The sequence below is a fragment of the Carcharodon carcharias genome, chromosome 7 (genome assembly GCF_017639515.1).
Source record: "Carcharodon carcharias isolate sCarCar2 chromosome 7, sCarCar2.pri, whole genome shotgun sequence".
NCBI classification, from domain to species: Eukaryota; Metazoa; Chordata; class Chondrichthyes; order Lamniformes; family Lamnidae; genus Carcharodon; species Carcharodon carcharias.
Genome location: NC_054473.1, coordinates 159,470,194 through 159,496,746, shown reverse-complemented (window position 1 = coordinate 159,496,746; position 26,553 = coordinate 159,470,194). Strand labels below are relative to the sequence as shown.

The following is a 26,553-nucleotide window of genomic DNA, read 5'->3' as shown; positions in this document are numbered from 1 at the left end:
AGGCATTGCGCTCGGCCATGTAGGTCAACGCAGCGCTTATGCTCCGCAGGGACTCCTCTACAACTGACCCTATGGCACGCATTCCCTCATGTATCTCCACCAGATCCTCCTGCACACCCTGCTGGACATCCAACATCTGCTGCCTCATGGACGACTCCAGAGGCCCATCATCAGCCATCAACTAAGCATTGTCCTGTTCCCAGCAGTCCTGTGACATCCAGCGCCCTGGGCACTCTCTGCCTCCGCCTGCATCTCAAGCGAGTGTGAAGTGCCCTCGCCAATGTGCACCAATAGTCTGCACTGCGATGCTATGCCCACCAAGGTGCTGGTATCTGCGCTGGTGCCTGTTTGACAGAGGGGCGTGATGCAGGTGCGTGATGAGCATGGTGGGCCTTCAGGCTCCTCATGACGACCAGTTGCGGGTGAGTCTAAAAGGGAGAAGAAGGACATGTCATTAGTTTAAGTCATGACACTGTCACTGCGCATGCCTGGCACCCTAATGAGACAGAGATATACGTCATGTTGCCCTCGTCTTTTGACTATCAATGGAGATTCCAGGCTCCAGGTTCACATCAATATCGATACTACACTGGAATGGTTGCAATAACCGACATTCTCACCTCAGTGCACTGCACTCTTACCTTCCTCTGGCACCCCAACCTCAGTGCAGCCGCTTGATTGAGGTGCATGGCACTTCTCCAGCTCCAAGGCCTCCTGCTCGTATCGCGTGAGGATGAGGAGATGTGGGGGGTCCCCCGACAGTCCGCGACCTCCCAGCATTGTTATGGGATGTTTTCTCCTGAAAGGATGGAGGAGCATTGATTAGTTCCCCCTCTACCTGCAGCATCACTGCAGCCTGGCCAATCCCACCCGAGGACCACCTCCCAGGGCTCAGCCGATTCGTGACACTGGAGCCGCAAGGCAGTCAGTCCAAGTAACCAGGGCTTACCCCCTTGGCCAGCTCCTGCCTCATTGACATTTTCCACTCACTCTAACAACTCTGAGGTCCACAGGGGGATGGGCAGTTTTTAACTGTTCTGCAAAGTGACCCATGCCAACATGGTACTCACCCTTTCTGATCACAGCAGATCATTGAAGTGCTTCCAGCGCTGCACCCATGTGCACCTCACCACATGGTGGCTGCTGACTCAGGATGCCACCCCCTCCCAGATCTTTTTGGTGAGGTGGGGGGGGCCTCCTCCTCCCGTCTCTGGGGAGAAGCGTTTCTCTCTGCACTGCCACTTCCTCCAGGAGGGCTGCGAGGCACTCATCCGAGAATCGCGGGGCCGACTGCCCTGCTGGCCTGATCTCCCACCTGCTGTGTCCACTCGCTACTGTCTCCATTCACAAGAATTCCGTGTCTTTCGGTGGCAGCCTTCCAGGGGCTGCCGAGATTGCATTTGAATCAGCCGCTAGGTTGCTGTTGGATCCGAAGGAGATCATGACCCCGACCCTGTCCGCCCTTTTGGGCTCATTCCCAGGCCATGTATCATGTTGGGCAGGCCTTAATTGGCCCGCCTGCGTAAAATCATGGAGCGCTGCCATTCGTGGGTGGTGGTTGGCTTCCCGAATGCCCCGCCCACACGCCAAGGGCAAAATTCTGCCCCATGTGTGGACAAAGGAAGGTAGAGTTAACATTGCAGATCAATAAACTTTTGCCAGACCTGAGAGATGAACAACTTATAAGGAGGAACAGAGCTGGGAAGAGAAGGCTGGGAGATAATAAGTAATGGTCTGTGATTTAGTTGGAAAAGAGATGACTAAATGACAGAAGTAGGGAATGATTAAGAAAAAAGAAACAGTAATGAGAGAAATTAGAAAATCAAATATGTATCTGGGACCCTTTATCATGGAGGGGTGGATTTTAATGTGGTTGCCTATTAGTGAGCAGTAATTACTGAGAGAAACAATTGTATTACTGACCCCACTAGCCACCATTTTCATTGCATGCAGTAATTCACGTGTGCAAGTGGGTGAATAAACAAGTTGCACTAGTAATTTTGTAACAAGTAAAAAGAATATGGAATTCCTTCAGCATTTTGTTGTTTTAATATGTAGAATGCTTGTCTCACAGAGTGTTTGGTATTAGAAAGCATTAGCTCTTTTTTAATGTTAATTTGCTGTAAACCTTCAGCATACGATAGAAAAGATATAGAAGGACTGGTCATATCCTGAGAAGGGTGAAGGAGAGGAGAAAGCTACATCTTTATATTCCTTTGTTAGTAAAGGACCCTTAAACATGGCACATTATTAACAGAGAACGTTGTATTATGCTAAGACTCCCAAAAGAGTAACTAGTTGATATTTCCTTGAATCATGAAAAATATTGCTTCGTACTCATCATCGCACATGTTTTTTATGCATTTGTGTGATGTGGGCATTGCTGGCTAGGCCAGCATTTATTGTCCATCCCTGAGTGCCCTTAAGAACTGCCTTCTTGAACTGCTACAGTCCATGTGGTTTAGGTACACCCACAGTGATGTGCTCTTTATAAACTTTAGAGAATTAACCAATATGCCACATTACAATCATTTACTATTACTGGATATTCCAGAGCAACCTCAACAATATAAAGCAATTTACAAATGATTCAGTCTAGTTTTCAAACATCCTATACCTTCTGCTTCCCATAACAATCAATTATGGTTCAATCTGAAGTGTTTTTTGTGTATGGTAGTTTTATTTGCAAAATTAAAGAAATACGAAAAGCAAAAATTTCAAACATCAACCCAACAAAGATATATCTTAGGTGCTAAAGCCTATCAGAGTTTTTGCACTTTACAATTGCCTCATTTTTCCTCTCTCCCAACAGTCCTAATTTTGGCCCTAAGTAGCTACTACTATCAGTGGGTATGTATTTCAGATTTATGGCTAACAGTATCATCAGCACATTAGTTCTTTCGTTGCTGAAATAAAAATGTTGTAACCCTTGAATGTTTTTTGTGTGCCAAAGCAAGTTGTCTTGTAAAGGTCACCCTAAACCTATACATTAGCAAACTGTTTGTGTAGCTCTTACTTTCCATGCACTTACTTTCATTGTTTTCATTACAGTCTTTTAGTGGAGACCATGATTATACTAAACTCAGTTTTTAAAAAAGTAGTCATCTGATGTCACGCTCTGGCCAACCTATGTTAGTCTACAATCTTCAGATTCTAACTTGTTCTAAATGGCCTGCTTTTCAGTGTTCCAGTCTCCTGTGGTAGTGAACATGTCTAGAAGCTCAGCTGCTTTTTGCTTCTTTTCCAGGTCAGTGCAGAGCAGAAGCCTGTTGGTAGTACAGCTGGGATGCAAACCAGTGTCAAGACCAGTCCATTGCTGAAGGTGTGAAATTCTTTCATTTGAAGTATTAGTAATCTTTTGTAAACCTAGAATTACCTATAAATTACAACAAAGAATTGGGGCAGGAGGAGGGCAAGTGCGACCTTCGCACATGCGCACAACTGAGTGCTGCATAATCTCCCTGAGGCACAGAGCTGCCTCAGGGGGATGAACATATATGATCAAAAATTAAAAATGTAACGAAACATGTCCCCTCATGTGACTCTGTCACATGAGCAGGGACATGTTAATGAAAAATTAAAGTTTTTGTTTTATTTTTATTTGCTTTTGGAAACCTCATCCTGCCCATGGATGAGGTTTCCAAAAAAGTACAAAGGCCGCTTGGCGTTTTCGCCTGCCCGCCAACGATAAGGTTGGACTGGCAGCGAAAACTTAACTTTTTAATGCCCTTAATAGGCCTTTTAATTGTTGGCGGGCACGCTGCCGACTCCGGCACATGCCCGCCAACCGAAATATCGCGCGTCATTTTACGCTCGGTCAAGTCAGGTGCGCGCCCGGCCGCCCGCTGAGCGAAAAATTTTACCCCCAGTCTTTAAATGGGACATGGTCTCTGCTTCACACATTCCCAAAGCCTCAAAGTCTTCTGTATAAAAAATAATTTGAAAAGAGACTCAGTGTAAATAGCCCAGCAGAAGAAGGGGCCATTTAAAAAGGGCCCCAAATGCAACACAAGTTAAAGCGATGACAAATTGAATAGGAACCCAAAATGGCTAATGGTTATGGTAATGTTAATTATGGTAATTTCACAATTATGCTACTGCACAGACAACTGAGTTCAGACGTCACCATGGCAAAGTTGTGAAATTGAATTCAAAAAATCTATTAGCCCCTGGGTCTGCATCACTGAGGACTTTACACTTATCAGAGAGAGATCATTTTCAAGCCTTTATTCTGGTCAGGATTCAGCCATTGGTTCCTTGTAGTGAAATTAATTGATTTATTCTGCTGTACCTCTGAAGGATAAAAGTAAACCTATTCCTTAAAAAATTATATAGCAACTGATAATTAATCTGTGACCTTTCAGTGATGATTGATGGTGGGGGTCATGGAACAGGTCTGGAATTTTCTTGTTTCCCAATTGGAAGAAGGTGATTGAAGAAAAATGAGTGGCTGAGAGGGTAACTAGAGGAAACCAGTCCATAGCTGAAAGGGAATGTGCATTTTCTATTTTTCAGTATCGTGCTGAAATAGTTCCAAAACGAATGAAAGAAATGATTGAAGCGATCAAACGGCAAGATTTTGAAATCTTTGGACAGTTAACAATGAAGGACAGTAATCAGTTTCATGCAACATGTCTCGACACCTTCCCTCCAATCTTCTATCTCAATGATATTTCCAAGCGCATCATTAACCTGGTACATAAATACAACTCCCACTTTGGAGAGACACGGGTAAGATGTTTACTGTTATCCATACCAATAGCTGTGTCCAAGTTAAAAGGTGTATACATTGCTATTCTAAACTTCGCTCATTTCCCAAACTAAAGGTGATACATGGGCCAGAATCTCCTGTTTGGCGTACGGGGGTGGGCCCTGCACGCTGACGAGTAAAATGATGCGCGGTGACATCGGGTGTGTGTCTCGAAGTCACTGCGTGTCATTTTGATCTTCTGTTCAGCAGGCGCACACCGGAGTTGGCTGCGTGCCCACCGAACTGTCAAAGACCTGATAAGGCCATTATTAAACTAATTAACCCTATTGAGAAAGCTGCCCGTCCAACCATAAGGTCCCGGCGGCCTTCGCATTTTTCATGAAACCTCATTCACGGGCGGGATGAGGTTTCTTGAAGGTTTCATTAATGAAATAAAAATTTTTATGAAAATTCATGAACATGGCCCAGCTCATGTGATACTGAGGGGATATGTCTGAATAATTTTTATTTTTTTATTTTTTGCAAATTTAAAACTTAAGTTAATCTCCCTGAGACAACTCTGTGCCTCAGGGAGATTTCTGCTCTCTTTCCCGAGCATGCGTGCGAAAGAGCACAGGCCCGAGTCTCCCTCCTCCCCCCACTCACACAGGTAGCGTTGAGTGCCTCCAGACACGCGTCACCCTGGGCAGGCCTTAATTGGCTCCACGCAGCCAATTGCGGGCGGCGATCAGCTCCGCGCCCACCCGCTCCCAACTGGCCCGCCCGACGGGGACAAAATTCTCCCCGTGAACTTTCATTGGAGAATTGGTAAAACTACCCTTTTCTGACTCAGTACAAGTTCTGGTCAGCTTGCTGCTAGGACATTCCAGATTATTCCAAGGTGTTGTAATATCCTATCAGCTTTGGGCCTGAATTGAAATCTAAATGTGATAAAAGTCCTGTTTGGCTCCAAGGGAACTGTGAGACCCTAATGGACATGAATCCATTCTGCAGAGGCTTTCTTCATATCCCTCTCCCCAGCTGAGCCCAGGGACATTGTCTTGACTCTGCCTCCTAAAATAGTGATTATTTTGAGCATGTGCTCAACTCTGCAAATAACCCCACTAGGCAATATGTTTGATTTTGAAAACTAATGTAAAATACCTTTTTGTAAAAGATCGAACAGTCATTTGGGCAAAGAAAAACAGCTTGTGTTACTTACAGAATTCAACTTCCTGTCTCTGTGACTATTCCCTAATACAAAATAACAAAAATGATAACCTGAACCTGAATAGAGATAACAAGTAATAATGATTGGTGCCAAATTGTCTTGATTTGTACAAATGTCCTGCACATATTTTTATACACTGTCATTTCCATTCATTTTGAGCATCCGTATACCATTTATTAACAAGAGGGGAGAGTTGATTCATATGTATAAAATTGCCAAACACATTGCACACATGATAAACTTTTTTTTTTGCTGTGCTTCCTCTTCCTCATTCCTACCCCATCCTCAACAACTTTTATAGCATTTTTGAATGTAATAAAAGTCCCAAGGCCCTTCACAGGAGTATTATAAAACAAAACACTGAGGGGCGGATCTTCCGGTCGGCGAGGTGGGGGTGGGGGGGCGCTTGCCGACGCGTCAAATGGTGCGGGATGACCGTCGGGTAGAACTCCTAACGTCACCCTGTGCCATTTCCATTTTCAGGTCGGTGGGGGCACAGCCAAGTCAGCTGTGCACCCGCTGATCTGTCGATGGCCTATTAAGTCCATTTAAAAAGTAATTAATCTCATTACCGGACCTGCTCGTCCACCTTAGGATTGGCGGGCAGGCCGGGAGCCCTGGCGGGCTTAACATGAAACCTCATCCATGGGCGGGATGAGGTCTCATGAGGGTTTTTAAATATTTAATAAAGGAGTCATTAAAAGTGATGGACATGTCCCAACTCGTGACAGTGTCACATGAGGGGACATGTCAGGGAAATCATTTGCTTGCCATTTTTACATTTGGAACCGATCTCCCTGAGGCAGCACTTAGCCTCAGGGAGATCAGTGCGCTCTTTCGTGCGCATGTGCGAAAGAGCGCACTCCCTGCTGAGGGAATCGCCCCATCCGCACAGGGAGCGCATTGCGCTTCCTGGCGGATGACACGTAAGATGGCGGCAGATCGGAGTCGTGCCTGCCAGCGTCCACTCCTGCACTCCCCCCCCCCCAACGGGGGGAAAATTTTCCCCTGAGTCGCATAAGGAAATATTATGCCAGGTGACCAAAAGCTTGGTCAACAAGGTAGATCTTAAGGAGGAAAGCGAGGTAGGGAGGCAGAACAAATTGTTCCGTACCAAGGATGAGAGTAAAAGATTGTACTGAATCAGTACTGATTGTACTGAAGGCTCTAGATTCTAATTTCTGCCTTCACTTGCAGTTCTGTGGCTCGGGTTTTACTCTGCTTGATTCTAGGTGCCATATTGCACTTGTCAATTGTAACTTGTGATGTTGTGAAAGAACACCATACAATATTGCATCAGAGGACAAACACAGACCTAGCCCTAGGCACAGCAGGAGTTCCTTGTTTAAGACACAGCCCTAACAAAATAAAGGGTGTGAACGCCTCATCTTTTATGTGAGCATAAGTGATCCATGTACACTATGTACTCGCAACAACTATGGCCTACACTAAAAGTCTCTGATTAATGCAGACACCTGTTCCTAAAATACAAAGCAATTTACAAATTCACGTTAATTCATAGAGGCTGGGATTTTCCGGTCCTGCACAGATGAAAAGTTTGATGGACCAGCCAAAGGTCTGTTGACTTAGGGCGAGACTGGAAAATCCTGGCCATAGTTTCAATTTGAAGATCTTGTTTTCAGTAGTGCATTATCTTATTTTACTGTAGAAAAATTGTAACAAAGCAACTTCTTCAAAAAGCTTATACTTTAAAATGTAGATTTTATTTAACTTGGAAGAGTTGCCTGTCCTATCAGCTAAGAAATACACAGACTAATCCAGCCAATTTTCCAAGTGTACATGTATTTCGATATATCAGATACTTCAACATGGTTATGCATCATTTAATTTATCTATTAGGAATCTAATGGAACAATCCTTCTCTTACATTAAAATACCATAGATTGTAGCATAAAAGTTGACCTTTGAAGTTTTGAAAAATCATTCCAAAAACAGGGGTGAGCTTATTCGCTGAGTATAAAATGTGAACTGCCAGTGTTGGTGCAGGAGGACCCATTTCTGATCATTGGTCGCCATGTGCGGTCTGTTCTGTGTGGGTGTGCCTTAAACTCCCACACATCTTGGCAATATAGCCCGTACCACATGCTTGTTCCCATGCGCCACTTAAAAGGTGAGTATAACCCTAAACCTGTAGCTCTGAGCTGAAAAATTGAGACCAACTCCTAATGTGAGTATAGCCCTAAACAGGCATTAATTACCAGAAAAATGGGGAGTTGACTATACACTGAATTAAGGCCTGAACACGCATTTTAGCGCCAGAAGAAATGGGTCGTCTTAAATACCGGGTCAACTTATATGCCACAACCTACAGTAACTGCTCACTGATTATAAACACCATCTGCATGTTATTTTACCCTTTAGTTCCTGAAGAACGTTGAAATGAGCCCCAGTGTGTATAGTGGAAACTGAGGGATGAAATACAACCTTTCTGGTGATATGCACAGTAATTAAGAATGTACTGAAAATACACAGATATTCTGTAAATTAGTCAGGCTTCTCATAGCTTTTTGATGAAATGTAGAGCATTTTTGTTTCTGATCCATTTTTGTTTATGTTAGGTAGTGTACACATTTGATGCGGGTCCCAATGCAGTTATTTATACACGAAAGCAGCATGTGGATGAGTTTGTGGAAGTTGTGAAACATTACTTTCCTCCTGAAGAAAATGGTGAACAGTGAGTTATATGTTCCTATTATAAAGTAAAGTTCTATACTGTTGCACATGATGAAAATCTGTTTGGTTTGCAACCTTTGCTCTCCTATATCTATTGAGGGATACAGCCACATTACTTTGATCTTAGTGACCTTTGTTAAGATTGTATAGAAGGAGGAGAAAGTATTTCTAGAACCTGCAGTTTCAACATTTTATCGTAAATTTCTGGCTTCCTGGCTCCTGAAAATTCCTTAACCTCAAATACCAAATGTTATGATTGGTTTTGAACATGTTTCCGAATGTACTAGCTCTGGTTTGCACTAGCTCTTTCCATCTTCAATAAAATTGAAGAGCTGTTTACAAGTGTTGCTGTTGTGCAGGAGGAAGTTGAGATTACGCTGTACTCTATATATACTTGGAGCTTCAAAGCTCAGTTGTACATTGTTAATCGTGTGACTATATAGGTCATTGAGTCATGACAGCACATTCAGTCCATCAAGTCCATGTCGGCTCTCTGTAGAGCAATCCCCTCATGTGCCTATACAATTTCCTTTTGAAATTATTGATCATTTACTTTCATCGTCCTTGTAGGCAGCAAGTTCCAGGCCATTACCACCCACAGAATAAGGAAGTCCGTCCTCACATCCCCCTTGAATCTCTTACCTAAAATCGTTAATCTGTTTCCCCTCTTCCTTGTACCATCAGCTAATGGGAACAGATTTTATTTGCCTACCTCATCTAAATCTGTCATAATCTTGTACATCTCTGTCAGTCTCCCCTCAATTTTCTATGCTCCAAAGAAACAGCCTCAATTTCTCCAACCTAACTTTTAGCTAAAATCCCTCATCCTCAGAACTATTCTGCTAAATCTCCTCTGCACCCTCTCAAGGTGAAGGTTGATTGGTTAAATATACCCACATTCAAAATCTGAAGCTTGAAAAATTTCTTTCCTAGATGGATAGCTCATAGAAAATACTATGTCGACATATTAGCCTTTTAATTCCCCCTCTCACTTCAAGCTATGCTGATATAAATAAAGGGATTTGTTTGGGTACTTGCCAGGAAACAGAACCCTTTCATTTATCCATCTGGCAATGACTGCTTGTCAGATTTTGAACATCCAGGTGGTTTTCTCCCTTTGCATACTAGATTCCTTTCCCAAATGAACAATTGGGAAGCTGTACTGCTCAGCATGACTCAATGACCTTCATCTGCAAAGTATTTATTACATTACAGTATATAATAGTCATAAGGTTCTTGTCACTCAACAGTAAAATTCCAGCAAAGATGTCAGGGTTGTAAATTTAGTGTAATAGATGATGACTGAATAAGGCATTCTGTTCTATCAATTCAACAATGTGCAATGAGGAAGCTGTTGTAGGACACATCACTATGTGCAAGACTCCTAGCAACCCGTGGATTTCCTAAGGTGTTACTTATGGGGAATCTGAGGATATAGCCTTTAATAAGAAAGCATATCACTTGGGGCAAAAGCAAAATGCTGCAGATGGTAGAAATAGAAAATAAAAACAGCAAATGCTGAGCAGGTCTGGCATCATCTGTGAAGAGGGAAACAGAGTTCATGTTTCAGATCACGTTCTGAAGAAAGCTCCTTGAGCTGAAACATTAACCTTGACACCATCAAGGACAAAACAGCCCACTTGATTGGCACCCTGTCCACAAATATTCACTCCCTCCACCACTGACACACTGGCAGCAGTGTCTTCCATCTACAAGATACACTGCAGGAATTCACAAAGCTCCTGAGACATTATCTTCCAAACCCACGACCACAACCATCTAGAAGGACAAGGGCAGCAGACACATGGGAACACCACCACCTGGAAATTCCCCTCCAAGCCACTCACCATCCTGACTTGGAAATATATCACTGTTCCTTCACTGTCATTGGGTCAAAATCCTGGAATTCCTTCCCTAATAGTACTGTGGGTGTACCTACAACACAGAGACTGCAGCAGTTCAAGAAGGCAGCTCACCACCACCTTCTCAAGGACAATTAGGGATGGGCAGTAAATGCTGGTCTAGCCAGCAACGCCCACATTCCATGAATGAATGAAATTAAAAAAAAACTGTTTCTTGCTCCACAGATGCTGCCAGACCTGCTGAGTATTTCCAGCATTCTCCATTTTTATGTCACTTGGGGCATTTGGTTACAGGAGTTGATATAAATCTTGTTTCTGGACTAGGTTAATTTGCTTGTAAGAATTTGTGAAGGGTATGATAGTGATGAAGTATGCTAGGCAAGTGAACATAGTGACCAGAGGTGAGGAAAATATTGCAGATTTTTAGGGAGTAGTCAGTTCTTGGAGTATAGTGTTGAGGTGGAGGTGCAGTGAGAATCTAACAGCAGTAAGTATTTGAAGTGGGGGGAATTAGAGTAATGAGGAGTTAGGGGCCACAAAATTGGGCTTGATAGTGCTGCTGGTACCAATGCTAAGGAAGCCCCAAAGAGAAATAATGGTGACCGAACGCTTCTGGCCACTTCCAGTGTGGCCCGTACAGCCGCCCTGACTGACATGGCATCAGAAACATGTAGAGTGGGCAGATTGTAATGTTAATCAGCCTCTAGAGCTGAATTAATACATGTTCTGCCAACATGGACCACATGGGTCTAGTTCACACCCTGTCCTGTTCACTCTTGTGTTAGCTGCACAAGAGTCTCCACATTAGTGTTAGTTAAAGGGCCAATCATCCAACTTCCAAGTGAGGTGTTTTTAACTTATTTTTGTTCTTGTAAATGTTTGTGGAAGTACTGTAATGTGCTCTTGGAGGAGTTTTGATGACTTGTTGAATTTGAAGGCACCTTGCTGTATTCTTACAGGGAGGTCGAAGAAATTTCCTGCCCGTTCAGCTAGTGTTACGGGAGCTATGTTTGCAGCCCCTCTTGGGTTGCAACAGAACAAAGTCATGGAGCATAGGCTACACAGATGGGAAACTGTGCACTGAAAGAGGAGAAGGAGGGCTCTCAATAAAAGGCCCTGCCTAGCAGGGGTCTTCAGGGAGTACCTGAACCTTTACCTCAGGCAGGAACAGTGTGTGAGGTGCCTACAATTTACCAAGAAGGTGGTAACTGAACCATGCCACTTCCTTCAACAGGACTTGCAGCTGCACAGCAGGAAAAGACAGTGCTGCCAATGGCCATTAAAGTCAATGTCGCCTTTATCTTCTACACAAGTAGATACTACGAGGTGGGAGCAGGCAACCTCACCAACATTCCCAGTTTCCCATCTTCTGCTTTATCATGGAGCTATCTGAGGCCCTGTATGTCAGGAAAGGAGGCTTCATGGTTTTCTCTCTTACCAGAAAAGCAGGAGGAACAGGCTCTTGGCTTTGTCAGAGTATTCCCGATAGTGAGCCCACATGTATACAGGGAAATATACCAGAACAGCGAAGGTTACCATTCTCTCAGATTGCAGTTGGTGTATGACAATGGCCAGAACATCATGTTGGTGGGTGCCCACTATCTTGACAGAAGCTATACCATCTTCAGCCTGTGGCAGTCAGTTATTCCCACAGTCTTTGGACCCACATGACGAATCAGACGCTGGTTGTTTGCTGATGAGGCATACTCTACATATCTGGCTATGACCCATCTACATCACCTGACCACATGAGGACAACATGCCTATAACAAGTGCCATGCAGCCACAAGGAGCATTATGAAGCAAACAACTGATGTGCTGAAACAACAATTTTGGTGCCTGGACTGCTCAGGAGGTGCTTTCCTGCATTCAGCTGAGTGTGTGTACAAATTTATCATAGGTTGTGGTGGAGGCAGCAAACCAATTATCATGAAGGCATAGCCCTTGTCACCAGTCATTCAGTGGCCAGCTTGAAGAAGGAAAAGGAGGCAGGCACAAGGTATCTGGGACCTTCCACTCCCAGACGAGCTATCTGTGAACGGCTACTGACACTCTGGTTTCCTTATGTCATCATTCCATCATCAGCATTGCTCCACAATTCTCCACCTTTCGATCCATCAGCTACATACCAAGAATCATCATGGCCAAAATCCTGAGATAGATGCCACCATCAAAAAAAAAAGTCTTTCCATAACTGTTTTTCAAATAGTGCATACAAAGCGGAACTATTCACCCTTCTGCATTCCTTTAGTGCCTGTCTAGCAGATGTCGTTGCCTGTCCTAATGCCCCTACGCAGTGCTACCACAGTGGCTGCAACATGGCTGATGGAAGGCTGCTGATTTTCATTGGAGGAGACTCAAGTAACCATGTGGTATGACCCCAAGCAGCTCTGGGCTTGGAGGGCCTTACTTCAGGCTGCACACCTTAGCTTAGGCAGCAGGCTGGGCTGGCCAGCTGAGGACACTAGCAAGAAGACTGGCAGAGTGGCAGTGGTGGGAGCACCACGGATCCATTGCCACTTCCCTGGATTAGTGCCTCAGCATTTCTAGTCATCTGATAGAGGGCAAATTGTTAGACTGCTGTGAGAATCGGTGTGCCCTTTATGAGCACTGAAATCCACAGCCTTGATGACAGCAGTCTGAGTTTGTATGGCAGCAAACATGGATTGCATGACCTAAGTCTGAGTTCCTCTGCAGTACTCAGATGTTGCAGTGGAAGGAAAAGACATTGGCCTCCAGATGCTGCTACACAGGTGGGCTCACAAGTGTTGTCATGGAATTACATACGAGCACACAAATTAGGAGCAGGAGTAGGCCATTCAGCCCCTCGATCCAGAACAAAGCTTGTTGTGCTGCCAGCCTCAATGGAACCTCAAGGTGAATGGTGATCCCCGTGCCTGAAAATGAGAGTATTTGAATTTCCCCCCAGGGTGTACAGAATAGTAAAAGCAAAATACTGTGGATGCTGGAAATCTGAAACAAAAGCAGAAAATGGTGGAAAAACTCAGCAGGTCTGACAGCATCTGTGGCGAAAGAAAAACAAAGTTAACATTTCCAGTCCGTATGACCCTTCTTCAGATCCTTTTGTACAGAATGGTATACTTGGATCTTGGGTTTATGGGCCCATAGAAGTGCAATGATATGGGGGGAAAGGAATCCAAGTTGAACAAAAAGAGCAAAATTCCAAAAGAGGGTAAATGACTCTGGGACCAAAAAAAAAGTGTAATAAAATATAAAGACAAAAGAAAAGTAAAAAGGAATTAGGATTTTTTAAAATGCGAGGAAACAAAGAACACATTGCACAATGGGACTTTAAAAAAAATATAACCAAGAAAGAAAAACAAATTAAACTATTGGAAAATACAAACTGCAGAACTGTTTTGTTTTAAAAAAGCAAGAAGGAAAGAAGAAAAATGCAGCAATATTAGAGCCAATAAAAAGACAGTACAACTGTGGCTGTTAGAGAGCCTGACTGTTGCTATGTCAAAGAAAAAGTAGAGATAGGCAATAAAAATTGCATCCGAATGGTTTATTAAAAACCAAGAGAAAATACAAAACAAGATCACAACCTGGGAAAGAATTTTCTCCCCGTCAAGGTGTTTGTGCCGGGGCAGGCGGGAGCAAGTGCGAATCCGATCGGTGCCCCCGATTGGGTGCATGCCGCCAGCTGTGCGCTCCCTGTGCGGGCGGGGTGGGGGGAATTCCCTGAGGTGCCTCAGGGAGATTAGTTTAAGTTGTGGAAAGTTTAATGAAGGTGAAAAAAAATTTTAAGGACATGTCCCCTTGTGTGAAACTATCACATGAGCTGGGACTTGTCCATTAATTTTTCCAAAAAGTTTTATTTAATTAACAAATCCTTCATGATACCTCATCCCGCCCGTGGATGAAGTTTCATGAAAAATGCAAAGATTGCCTGGGCTCTTCGCCTGCCCGCCAACCTTAAGGTTGGATGGGCAACATTCTTAACAACTTTAATTAGTTTTATAATGGCCCTAATAGGCCTTTGACAGTTCGGCGGGCAAGCAGCCAAGGTGGCTGTGCGCCCATTGAACTAACAATCTAAATGACGAGCGGTGACTTTGGGACGCATGCTCGATGTCACCACATGTCATTTTACATGTCAGCGAGTGGGCCCCGCCCCCGCTTGCCGATGGGAAAATTCAGCCCCTGGGCGTTTAGAACAAGGGCAACATTGTGGGATACTGAGTGCAAAAAAAAACAGGCCCGTGTTAAAGAAGCAGTCTTTTCAATTGGTTTGTTTTCTTGGTAATTAAGGGGGAATTAATTAAAGGAAATTAGTTTATTGATATTTTATTAAAATAAAAGTGGCCTTGAGATTTAAAAAGAGGCACATAATTCTGTCAGAAGGGGCACAGGCTTCTTGTGGAGTAATTAAACTGACTTGTAAAAAGTAGCTAAATCTTTATTTAAAGTGTTAAAAACATGGGAGAGAGGAGTTCTGACAAAAGGCTATCAATTTGAAACATTAACCCTTTCCACTCTCCACATATGCTGCCCAACCTGCTGAGTGTTTTTTTTTAACTTCAGATCTCTAGCATCTGCCTATTTTGTTTATTAACAACTTTGACAAAAACCATACCACTACTCACAAACAATCACAGAATCACACAGTGCAGAAGAGGCTCTTCAGCCCATCGAATCTGCACCGACACGTGAGAAACACTTGACCTACCTACCTAATCCCATTTACTAGCACTTGGCCCATAGCCTTGAATGTTATGACGTGCCAAGTGCTCATCCAGGTACTTTATTAACGATGTGAGGCAACCTGCCTCCACCACCCTCCCAGGCAGTGCATTCCAGACCGTCACCACCCTCTGGGTAAAAAAGTTTTTCCTCACATCCCCCCTAAACCTCCTGTCCCTCACCTTGAACTTATGTCCCCTCGTGACAGACCCTTCAACTAAGGGGAGCAGCTGCTCCCTATCCACCCTGTCCATGCCCCTCATAATCTTGTACGCCTCGATCAGGTCACCCCTCAGTCTTCTCTGCTCCAATGAAAACAACCCAAGTTTTTCCAACCTCTCTTCATAACTTAAATGTTTCATCCCAGGCAATATCCTGGTGAATCTCCTCTGCACTCCTCCAGTGCAATCACATCCTTCCTAAAATGTGGCGACCAGAACTGCACACAGTACTCCAGCTGTGGCCTCACCAAGCTTCTATACAACTCCAACATGACCTCCCTACTTTTGTAATCTAACAATCATTAACTTTAATATTGTTCATCGGCATGTGGGCCTAAGGAAAGAAAGTTATTTTGAGAACTGCTTTTCTACGATGTTCTTAAAGTATCCATTCTTTGAAACCTCCATTGTTTAAATACCTCGGCCCCAATATTTATGGGGAGGTGGGGAGAATGGGAGTCATGCACATTTGTCATCAGGAAACCTGGAAATGCCTGGAATGCTGATGTCCTCCTAAATTTAATGGCAAGATCTAACTTAAATGTTTTTACACCTCTCTCCCAGCCTTTGATTCTTTTTCTTAAATATTTCATTTTAGATAAAAGATTGATTTCAATGAAAATACACAAATGATGGGTGGAGTCTGTGTTAAAATGAAAGAGCGAACAGAAAAGTTTAAAGGAATTGTGTTTTATCTCTCTCTACATTTTGTAAGAGTCTAATCATTTTCTAGGTTCCTGAAAGGCTTGCCTGTAAATTCAGTATCTGTATCAGAACATCTGAAGTCCAGCATCAAGATGGGTCCAGTTAAGGCTGGAATTCAATACATCATCAACACTCAGGTAAATGTTTAATGCAGTACCTCCAAATAACTTCTTCTCCCCTGTCTTTTTGCTGCTTGGTTTCAGGATACCATTCTTTGCATAAAAGATTTCTTCTAATCTCCCACTCTATGTAGCAAATGCTTATCTAGATATCATGGCCTCTTGTCTTTGATTTAAATACCTATGGAAGTGATCCATCTGTGTTCATCTTGTCTATTCTTTTTGTCATTTTGAACGTTTTTCAATTGCCTGCAACCCAGGGCTGAATTATGCAAGGTGTGGATAGCCCAACACCAATACTCCCCCATCCCCAGCTAAAAAGCCAGGGTGGGGGAGGCAGCCCATCAAGGGCAATACCAGCTGCCCCACAGCCATTTAACAGCCAGTTCACCATTAAAAGGCAGGGAGGCAGGATTTCCACCATTCAGGAACAGTAAGTCTCCTCGAACCCACCCACCCCCCCCTGCTTAGAGAGCAGCTATCCAATCAGAGGCTGGCAGCTCACCATTATTGTGTGCAGCATTTGCTCAGTATTTAGGAGCCTTGCCGGGTGCAAAGCTGACAGGTCCTGGTGAGAGGGCTGGGGCTGCGGTTTCAGTGGATAGAGAATAACCGGGTGCAGGTGTAAAACCTTGGAGGGGCCCTCCATTGGTCCTGGGGGCCCAGTAAAGAGGGACAGCCTCTTGCCCACCACCAGCTCGCACAGGGAAACGTGCCAGGCTGGCTGCTTGACATAGGTCTCTCCCACTGCTGGTTAAATCCTGTCGGTGGTGGGATGGGGCCCTGAACTGGGAATCAATTGGTCTACTGGCAGGTGGGCAGCCCAACACTCACCATTGATATAATTGCAGTGGTGGCAAGGGCGATGGGTAATTGGCAGGCAGGCTGCCTGCTGGACTTAACAAGCCCCCCTGCCCGCCAGCCTTTAAACCCATCAGCAGGGGGCACAAAAGCCAGTTGCTTTAATTTTCCCTATAACTCAGACGTTTTATTTTTATTATAACTCTGGTATTGAGTGCGCTTTTCCCAGGGCTATTCTTCCCTTAATGAGAAACACAAAGCTGCACACGGTATTTCAGATGATCTTTTTGATTTTGCATGCCATCTCTCTTGTATAACCCCCAAAATCCCATTTGTCTTAATTGCTTTCTTATAGATACACACTTTTATGCCTTGTACCTTTGCTTCTTTAGTAGGTTAATACATTTGACTATTTAAGGCTTTTTCCATTTTTATTCTTGTTCCCAAAATGTAATGTTATGTCATTTTTTTTAATATATCAAATTGCATCTGCCACTTACTGATCCATTTGTCTCCTTTGCTTATGCCCTACCGTAGCCCCATGCATTTTCCTGGTCTCTTATTACTCTTTCTCCCACTTTAGTATCATCCAAAGAATATCCACCCCTTTATTGCCCAAGTCCTGATTAAAGGCAGTTCAAGCAATGAATCTTGGGACAGGCTTACTAGCTGCTGCCCACAAACCTGAGAAATACTCTATGATCCATGATCCTTTCATGTTGGCTTTTAGCAATGTCTCTGAGACTGCCACTTTCCCTTCAATGAGACAAACCAGCCTTTCCTCAACAGGTAAGTTTGCGGCACTTTATCAAATGCTTTTAGATCATTTAGTATTTTAATATCAATATATTTTAGGTTAGTTAAACATCACCTACAGTTTGTGAGTCCATATCGACTAATTTCTAATCTTATTCATGGGATGTGGGTGTCGCTGGTAAGGCCAGCACTTGTTACCCATCCCTAATTCCTCTTGAACTGAGCAGCTTGCTAGGCCATAGCCGAGGGCAGTTAAGAATCATTGCACATTGTTGTGGGTCTGGAGTTGCATGTAGGCCAGACCAGGTAAGGATGGCAGATTTCTTTCCCTGAAGGGCATTAGTGAACAGATGGTTTTTACAACAATCACTGATAGCTTTCATGCTCGCCATTACTGAGACTAGCTTTATATTCCAGATTTATTAATTGAATTTAAATCCTAGCAGCTGTCATGGTGGAATTTGAACCCATGTCCCTGGGGCATTAGCCTGGGCATCTGGATTACTGGTCTAATGAGATTACTCCTAAATTACCGTCTTCCCTTAATTGGTCTATGTCTTTTAAATATTCAGTTAATTTGTGGTCAGGTTGATGGATCAATACTGCTTCCCCCCCCCCACCCCCCCCACATTTTGAACAGCAGTGTACCATTAGTCACCCCCCACAGTTCCTGCTACACATTGAAAAGATTATGTTTAGTGCCTTTATTGTTTCCTCACTAACCTTCAGCATTCATAGCATTTCATCCTGGATATTAAATATTTTTATCAACTTTAGCTCTGTAATAACCGTCTCTTTGTTAATATGCATTCATCCCTGTTCTAGCTAAAAGAATCCTTAGCACAGAATGCAACAGGTTAGGTTGAATAATGTAAACATTACATCCTTGAGTTAGTTTGATTTTGCTCTAGGATTGGAAGGAATTTCAATTCTGTTCTTGAATAGGTTACCTGTGGTTATTTACCTCCTCTTAGATTTTGTAAATTGAAATGAGTCCGTGGGCCAAATTTTGCCCTTGGCGGGGGTGCTCGGTGGAGTGGTCGGGAAGCTGATTGCCGCCCGCAATCAGCATGGCACCGCGATTTTACGCTGGCGGGCCAATTAAGGCCCGCCTAGTGTGGAACGCGAGCAGCAGCGCTGAGCGCTGCCTGTCCAGGCAGGGGGAGGAGGGAGAGCGTGAACTTCGCGCTTATGCGTGAAAGAGTGCTTCAAACTCCCTGAAACACGGAGCTGCCTCAGGGAGATGAAGTGCTGTTTAAAAAAACTAATGAAGAGAATAAAAATGTAATAAAACATGTCCCCTCATGTGACTCTCACATGAGCAGGGACACATTTTAATTCAAGTATAAAATTTTTATTTTATTTTTATTTGCTTTAGGAAACCTCATCCTGCTTGTGGATGAGGTTTCGGAAAAAGTGTAAAGGTTGCTTGGCGTTTTCGCCTGCCTGCCTACCGTAAGATTGGACAGGCAGTGTAAATTTGAATTTAATTACCTTTTTAATAGCCTTTACATGCCTTTTTAATTGTTGACGGGCACGCTACCGACTCCGGCGTAAACCCGCTGAAAGAAATATTGTGAGACTACGCGATGATGTCAGGACGCTCGCCTGACGTCATCGCGCGTCATTTATGCTCGGCCAAGTCGTGCGCACGCCCGCCGAGCTCAATATTCTGCCCCTTGACAGTGCAGATTAAAATTGCTTTGTTGGATGAAGAAAGCTTGATGACAAATATTTCTATGTTCCAATACTTTGCTCTTTTATGAATTTAGCATTTGTCTTGAAAGTCTGGATTTTCTTTCCAAAGGTAGGACCAGGGCCACAGTTGATAGAAGATGCCAACCTTCACCTACTTGGAGAAGATGGGCTTCCCAAGCAGTAGTACGGGAAAGATGTCTTTCTGCATTTGGAGGGAGAGCTCTAAGATCTTTTCACTGTAATAAACTTGGCATTTGTTTATCTGAGTTATATTGCACACTGCAGATCATCTCTAGTTTCAGTTTGTATCAACAAAGTACAAATGGTTCTTGCATACAGTTTTTGGCACATAAGATGTCTGATTTCTGAATACACCATTAAAGCCATGTATAGGTAGAAATTTGAAGTGTGACTTGACTGCTGCCTATCCCATCATACTCCCCAACATAGCTGGCCCAGGAATACAATTTAAAATACCTGTTTTCCTGGATCTTGGCTCAGTTAATAGTATAGGTTTTGTGTATAAAATAAAAACCCCTGCACTCTGCAGTAATAAAAACTACTGTGTTCTTTAAATGATACCTTTTATCCAGTCTAGTTTAATGTAATTTGATTTCTGATGAAATCCAATTTAAATCTCCATATCCAAAAGTCATAATTTAGTTTCTATTCAGATTTGCGTCTAGTGTATATAGCATTGAAGACAAACAAGGTGCTTCATTCAGATGTAAACAACTGACTAACAAAATTGATTAGTAGTACATGTAGAAGTTTACTTGATAGTTTTAATGAAATAGTATATAGGATATCCTTATGGGTCCCATAGCATCATTGTATATTTGAATGCATGTCATTGTTATCAATGGTAAAAGCCAAATCTAGGTGAGATTTGCATCTTAGAATTATAAATACTATAGATTTGTATTATCTTTTGAACATTGTCACTTAAACCTGCTATAATCCTTTAATTAATGCACTACATTTGCCCAAATTTTGGATCTATACCAAACCATATAAACCTCAGAAACTTGGTTAATGAAATAACCAAGTCTGTCTACAAAAAGGTTATATTTTTCACCTGGAACTCACTGTTGAGAACCACCAAAATCCCTAAGAACATGAAACCCTTTTCAAAGCTAGCTGGGATGTGACTGGTCCAGAATGAAATCTAACAATGCTATTGCAAGAAAAGCTGTACCTTCTGCATCAGTAATTCCCTGGGGAGGAGGAGGATGGGTAAAATCAAAGTTGGTGGGGGGCTACAATTGAATGTTTTATTTATTAAATTGGGAATTAGACATCTTTGCTCTTTTCATCTTTTATCTATTTTAATGTGTATTAGTTTAAATTTTATCTGCATTTTATATTACCTCTTTCTAACTATGGTATTTTATAAGTACATTGTTCACTAAGTCCTCTCCTTACTGGCTAATTATCAGTATGTATCAGTCAACCTGACCTCAGAGCTTTAACATTGTAACTTTTGGGAGAGCTTGCTTGTGTTCAGGGAATGGAGACAGGGCTGGGGTTTTGGAGTTTGGGTTTATTCATCCCTATGCCTTCGTACCATTTGTGGAGAATCCCTTACCTTCACTTTCTGACTTCATGTATAGCTCATTTCAGATTTAGAACTGGGGATTAACGGTGATGAATCCACATTCTACCTTCAGTTCGTGCACATTAACTGCATACTGTGGCATCTTGTACTAATTTCTCCAGTTTTTCTTTGCTTCTATTCCCTCCTGCTAACGCGCAATTCCAACATTGCTTTACTAACTTCAGTTGTATAAACTGAACAGTTTTTAAATTGATTTGATATAATACAGGAGCTGCAGACATTGTGTAGCAGAATTGAATGAATTCTTGTCATTAAATGATCATTTAGAAATTACCGCTGTGCTTGATCAATATGTTTATAGTGACTAATCCTGATTTTCATTTATATTCAATCTTAAAAGTTGCTACAAATTACATTTTTTCCTGATGTATTTATGTATGGAAATCAACATAAACATAAGGTGAGGAGAGAAATATCAGCTACTAAGCAAAGAACATCTTAATTCCAAAACCCAATTTTAACTTCAGGTACTCCCGGGCCAAATATAGCACAGTCTAGGTGCAGAGTAAAGCTTCTTTAGTATTAGTTAAAAGTGTACCTTCACACAAACCTCAGAAGATTTTTTTTTTGTTCCTCCACACCTGTCATCTGTTTGGCCTATTTGATTTATTAAAATCGCCAAATTATGGACAGTTTTGTGCCCACAGCTGGTAGGAGTGATGATGTGGGCTCATTTTTTGTAGTATTCTTGCAGCCAGCAGAAAAAGGAGAATGTTATCCCATCAGTCTGGGATGGATTCAAAGTCTGACATCTGCAAAAAAGGTGATGTTCCAACCTCATGCATCTCATGAATTTCTGAGAGGTGTGTCTTTTTAGATGAATGTCCATTATTCTCTGTAGGTGTTGAAACAATGCTATGTGCGATCTTGTTCTGAAAATAAATCATTTACTTATAAAATATATTTATGGTGGTTATATTATTAAATTGGCTTTATGTTAGTATCAGCCAAAATATATGCCTGTATCTGATAGATTTTCGGTTTCCTCATATAATATCTCCAGAATCCTAACTACCAACAGTCTGTCTACCACCAGCAGATTATGATCAGTAAAATAAGTATTCAGATTATGCAACAGATACTGCATCAGAAAAGAATATGGACGATGGGAGTGTTTTTATCAAATGGAATCAGCAGAGCCTGAGAGTTTCAGTAAAATCTAGGTGAAAGTTAAAGAATGTCAGCCAATGAGTGAATCAACACATGCTGGAATAATGCTCATGTAGCAATAAACATGGCCACAATAGTAGAACCTAAATCATTCTGTATGTGCGTGCATGCTGTTGCATTTTATGGATTCCAATTTGTTGTCTTCTTGCTAGCAATTGTCTGCCTTATGCCCTACCCAATTTTCTTTTCCATTGAAGTCAATGGGAGGGATGTAAAATGGATTGCTGATTCACTAATACCCATTTTGCACTCTCAAGTCAAAGATGAATTTCACCCCCTCGTGATTTTGAATGCAGTTTGTTTTTATACTTTAAAAGACTAAAGGGGCAGCTACCAAATTAAAGCTAGACAGATTGTCACACCTGTTTATAACTCCAGAAGTATATTTTTCAAATGAATGTTCATGTTCCTTTGAGATGTACATTGCTCATTGGTTAGGCTCGGCAGGACTTCACAATGTACAGTCACCTTTCGGTCAACATTTCAGTCAGCCTTCAGTCTCAGTGAGCTTTGCGAAGCCCCCCGAGATTAAGGTGGATGTGTGAGGAAAATGATGAAGAAAAGAGCAATCGAGGGCCCTTGTTATTTTATCATGTTCAGTGTCTAAAGTAAATGAATTCTTTTTACAAGTTTTGATGTGCAGCTACAGTTTCATCCTGGGAAGACAGCAAATAGAATTGTTCTTTAGACTGTGCATGTGAGGTGGAGGTACTCCAGTACCTGGCCAAGAAACTATTCCCTATCTGTTTGTCTTGACAGTGAGCAGGTTTTTTTTGAGCGTTCAGTTTTACTAGATATTCTCACACATGCACTTTAATAGGAACAAAGCCAGACCTACTGGGGACACTCAGGGACATCTGTAGAAAGAACAGGTAAGTTGCTGCTTCATCAAAACTCAAGTATTCTGATAAAGACTCCACATCTGAAATGATAATTTGACAATTTCTTCATGGATGCTGGTGCCCCGAGTGTTTCTAGCAGTTTCTGTTTTTTTTTTGTTTCAGATCTGCAGTTTTATGCAGGAATGAGAACCATTTGATTCCCCAGCCAGCTGTTAGAAAAATTATATTTCTGTTATGTAGCTGTGTGTCATACCAATAGCAGCTCTTTGCTTAAAATCATAGAATGAGAGGAACAGGAATAGACCATTTAGCCCCCTTGTTTCTGTTCTGCCATTCAATTGGATAATGACTGATTCTAATAAACCTTAACTGCCCTCCCTCCAATGCCAATATTTCCTGCCTAAGGGGTGATGCCTAGAGCTGCTTACACTACTTAAGGTGTAGAATAATCAGGGCTTTGTGCAGCTGAAGCACAATTTCTAACCCCTTGTATTCAAGTCCCCTAGTTAGTCCCAATCACCTTTTCAATTTTTTCCGCACCTGTCCATGATATGTTAATGATCTGTATAGATGGATTATAAAATCTCTTTAGACCGCCATTGTTTCTAAATTTTTAATATTAAGGAAAGTATTATTTTCTATCTGTTTTAAAGTGGATGACCTCAATTTGCTTACATTGAAATCCATTTGCCACAGTTTTGCCCAGTCACTTAATCTATCAATATCTCTGTAATTTTATGCTTCTATCACACTGCTTACAATGCCACCTATCATTGTGTCATCAGACAACTTGGATATGTGGCTTTCAATCCCATCATAAATAAATACTGTTAACAGTTGAGGCCCCAACACAGATCCTTGCAGGACAGCACTAATTGTATCCCGCTAATTAGAGTGCCTGCCCATTGCCCTTGCTCTGTCTGCTGCCCATAAGCCAATTTTCTAATTAGGTCAATAATTTGCCTTCAAGTCCATGAGCTTCAAATTTAGCTAATAATCTGTTATAAGGGACTTACCAAATACCTTCTGGAATTCTATATAAATAACATCCATAAACATTCCCATGCCAACTACTGTATTCACTTCAAAAAATTGAATTAAGTTCATCAGGCATGGCTCACCCTTTACAGTTCCACATTGGTTCTAATCAGTTGAAATGTTTAAGGTGTTTGGTAATTCAGTCTTGAATTATAGCAGTAATTTCCTGACAAAAGATGTTGGGCAAACTGATTTTTTTTGAGGTTCCAGGAGTTTTATTAGTGAAGGCTGATAACTTATAATACACCACTATAGTGACACGATTGCAGAGGTTTTGAACATTTACACAGATTCCACATGCTGGTCCTTAAACTCCACTTGCCTTGCCCCGAGGAGAACCACATATCATTTCTTTTCTGTGATTGCTGGCGGTGCCTTCCTTTTGGATCTCAGTTTGAAGAACAACCAAATTGCTGCAAGCCCTGTATTTGTAGCTATCACATAATTCTTCCTCCTTGTGATGGTGTAGGCATTGAAGTACTTCTGGAAGTCAATGAACTGGCGCTGACTACCAGCATGTCCCGCCATTCTCACCCCTCACACAAACTTCACTTGGCCGCTCTCTGTGTCCTTGCTTTCCCTCTTGCCACCTTTCTTAAACATGACCAGTGCAATTATTCAATCTAAAGGAAAAGTTCCAGAGTAATTTATAGTTAGGGCTTCTGCAATTTTCTCACCCAATTCCATTAAAGCCTTGGGATGGAAACCATCTGATCCTGGGGATTTGTCAGTCTTTAGTTGTCCATGTCATTATTTTTACAAGCAGAGCTCTTGACCCTTAGGGATATAAACTGGTTTTGTATCACATTAAAATTATTTTTTGAACATCTTCCACTGATCTTCTGTCATTTTACTTATTAACAGATTTACCCAATTATTTTTTCATTTATCCATGGGATGGAGGCGTCGCTAGCTAGGGCAGCATTTATTGCTCATCCCTAATTGCCCTTGAGAAGGTGATGGTGAGCTGCCTTCTTGAACCCCTGCAGCCCATGTGGTGTAGGTACAGCCACAATGTTGTTAGGGAGGGAGTTCCTGGTTTTTGACCCAGTGACAGTGAAGGAATGGTGATATATTTCCACACAACCTACTTGTGAGAAAAGTTATGGCTCATGGAATAAAAGGGACAGTAGCAACGTGGATACAAAATTGGCTGAAAAATAGGAAGCAGGGAATAATGGTCAATGGATATTTTTCAGGATGGGGGAAGGTTTGTAGTTGAGTTCCCCAGGGGTCGGTACTGGGACCCTTGTTTTTCCTGATATATATTAATGATCTAGATCTGGGTGTGCAGGGGACAATTTCAAAGTTTGCAGATGAAATGAACAATGGCAGTGTTGTGGACTGTAAGGGGGATGGTGTGGAACTTCAAGAGGACATAGACAAGTTGGTGGAGTGGGCAGATAGGTGGCAGATGAAGTTCAATGTGGAGAAGTGTGAGGTGATACATTTTGGTAGGAAGAACATGGAGAGACATTATAAAATAAGAGGTGAAATTTTGAAGGGGTGCGGAGCATAAAGACTTGGGTGTATATGTGCATAGATAATTGAAGATGGCAGGACAGGTGGAGAGAACAGTTAATAAAGTATTAAGTATCCTGGGCTTTATTAACAGGGGCATAGAATACAAGAGCAAGGAGGTTATGCTGAATTTATATAAGACTCTCATTAGACCTCAGCTAGAATATTGTGTACAGTTCTGGGCACTATATTATAGGGAGGATGTGAACACATTGGAGAATGCAGAAGAGGTTTATAAGAATGGTTCCAGGGATGAGAAACTTCAGCTATGAGGATAGATTGCAAAGGTTAGGATTGTTCTCCTTGGAGAAAAGAAGGCTGAGAGGAGATTTGATAGTAAGAGACCCTTGCACACGGATAACTCATATCAGACAGCTAACCTGTTCTATTACACAGAATATAATCAGGTGGCAGAATTTTTACTGTAGTGCTTTTCAAGACGTAAATGTTGTGTGACTTCTCATCCTGAAAATCAGTTGAAAACCCACCCACACAATCTTCTTTTGCAATATGGGAGATTCCTCCTTCTGTATCTATAATTGTCAAAGCAGGCACTGCACATTATTACACATAAGCTATAAGTGGATGTGTGAGAGGCAAAACAAGGAAGCATTTACACATAATGTTCTTCCTGACGTGGTCAGTATGTAAGATATAAAAGTTCATTTAGCAAGATGTTGGGTTGTGCTGGAGCTGATGTGGTCTGCGTTTGGGTTCATTGCAGGTTCCACGCCCAAACTTCCCCTTGGTTGAAAAGTTTTGCCTATAGCTAAATTTGTTTTCACATTGAACAACTTCCCGCTTTGACTCCATTCACTTCCTCCAAATAAAAGGTGCAAATCCATTGGGTTCTAGCTTTTTGAGCGATATATGCAACATT

At 42.2% G+C, this 26,553-nt stretch overlaps 1 protein-coding gene across 2 annotated transcripts in view; it reads left to right on the top strand.

The window, feature by feature from the left end:
- Nucleotides 1–21,375, top strand: part of mvda (mevalonate (diphospho) decarboxylase a) — a 42,342-nt gene extending 20,967 nt beyond the window's left edge. The window contains exons 6-11 of one of the 2 annotated variants that reach the window (XR_005943577.1): nucleotides 3,248–3,322; nucleotides 4,516–4,731; nucleotides 8,501–8,616; nucleotides 16,139–16,247; nucleotides 17,614–17,819; nucleotides 19,594–19,673. Coding sequence is in view for 1 of the 2 variants with exons in the window: in XM_041192081.1 (XP_041048015.1) it covers nucleotides 3,248–3,322; nucleotides 4,516–4,731; nucleotides 8,501–8,616; nucleotides 16,139–16,247; nucleotides 19,594–19,668 (591 nt within the window). In the remaining variant the exon portion in view is untranslated. Of the gene's footprint in view, nucleotides 1–3,247; nucleotides 3,323–4,515; nucleotides 4,732–8,500; nucleotides 8,617–16,138; nucleotides 16,248–17,613; nucleotides 17,820–19,593 lie in introns of both variants that reach the window. The other variant, XM_041192081.1, reaches the window with a different exon arrangement.
- The last annotated feature ends 5,178 nt before the right edge of the window (nucleotides 21,376–26,553 follow it).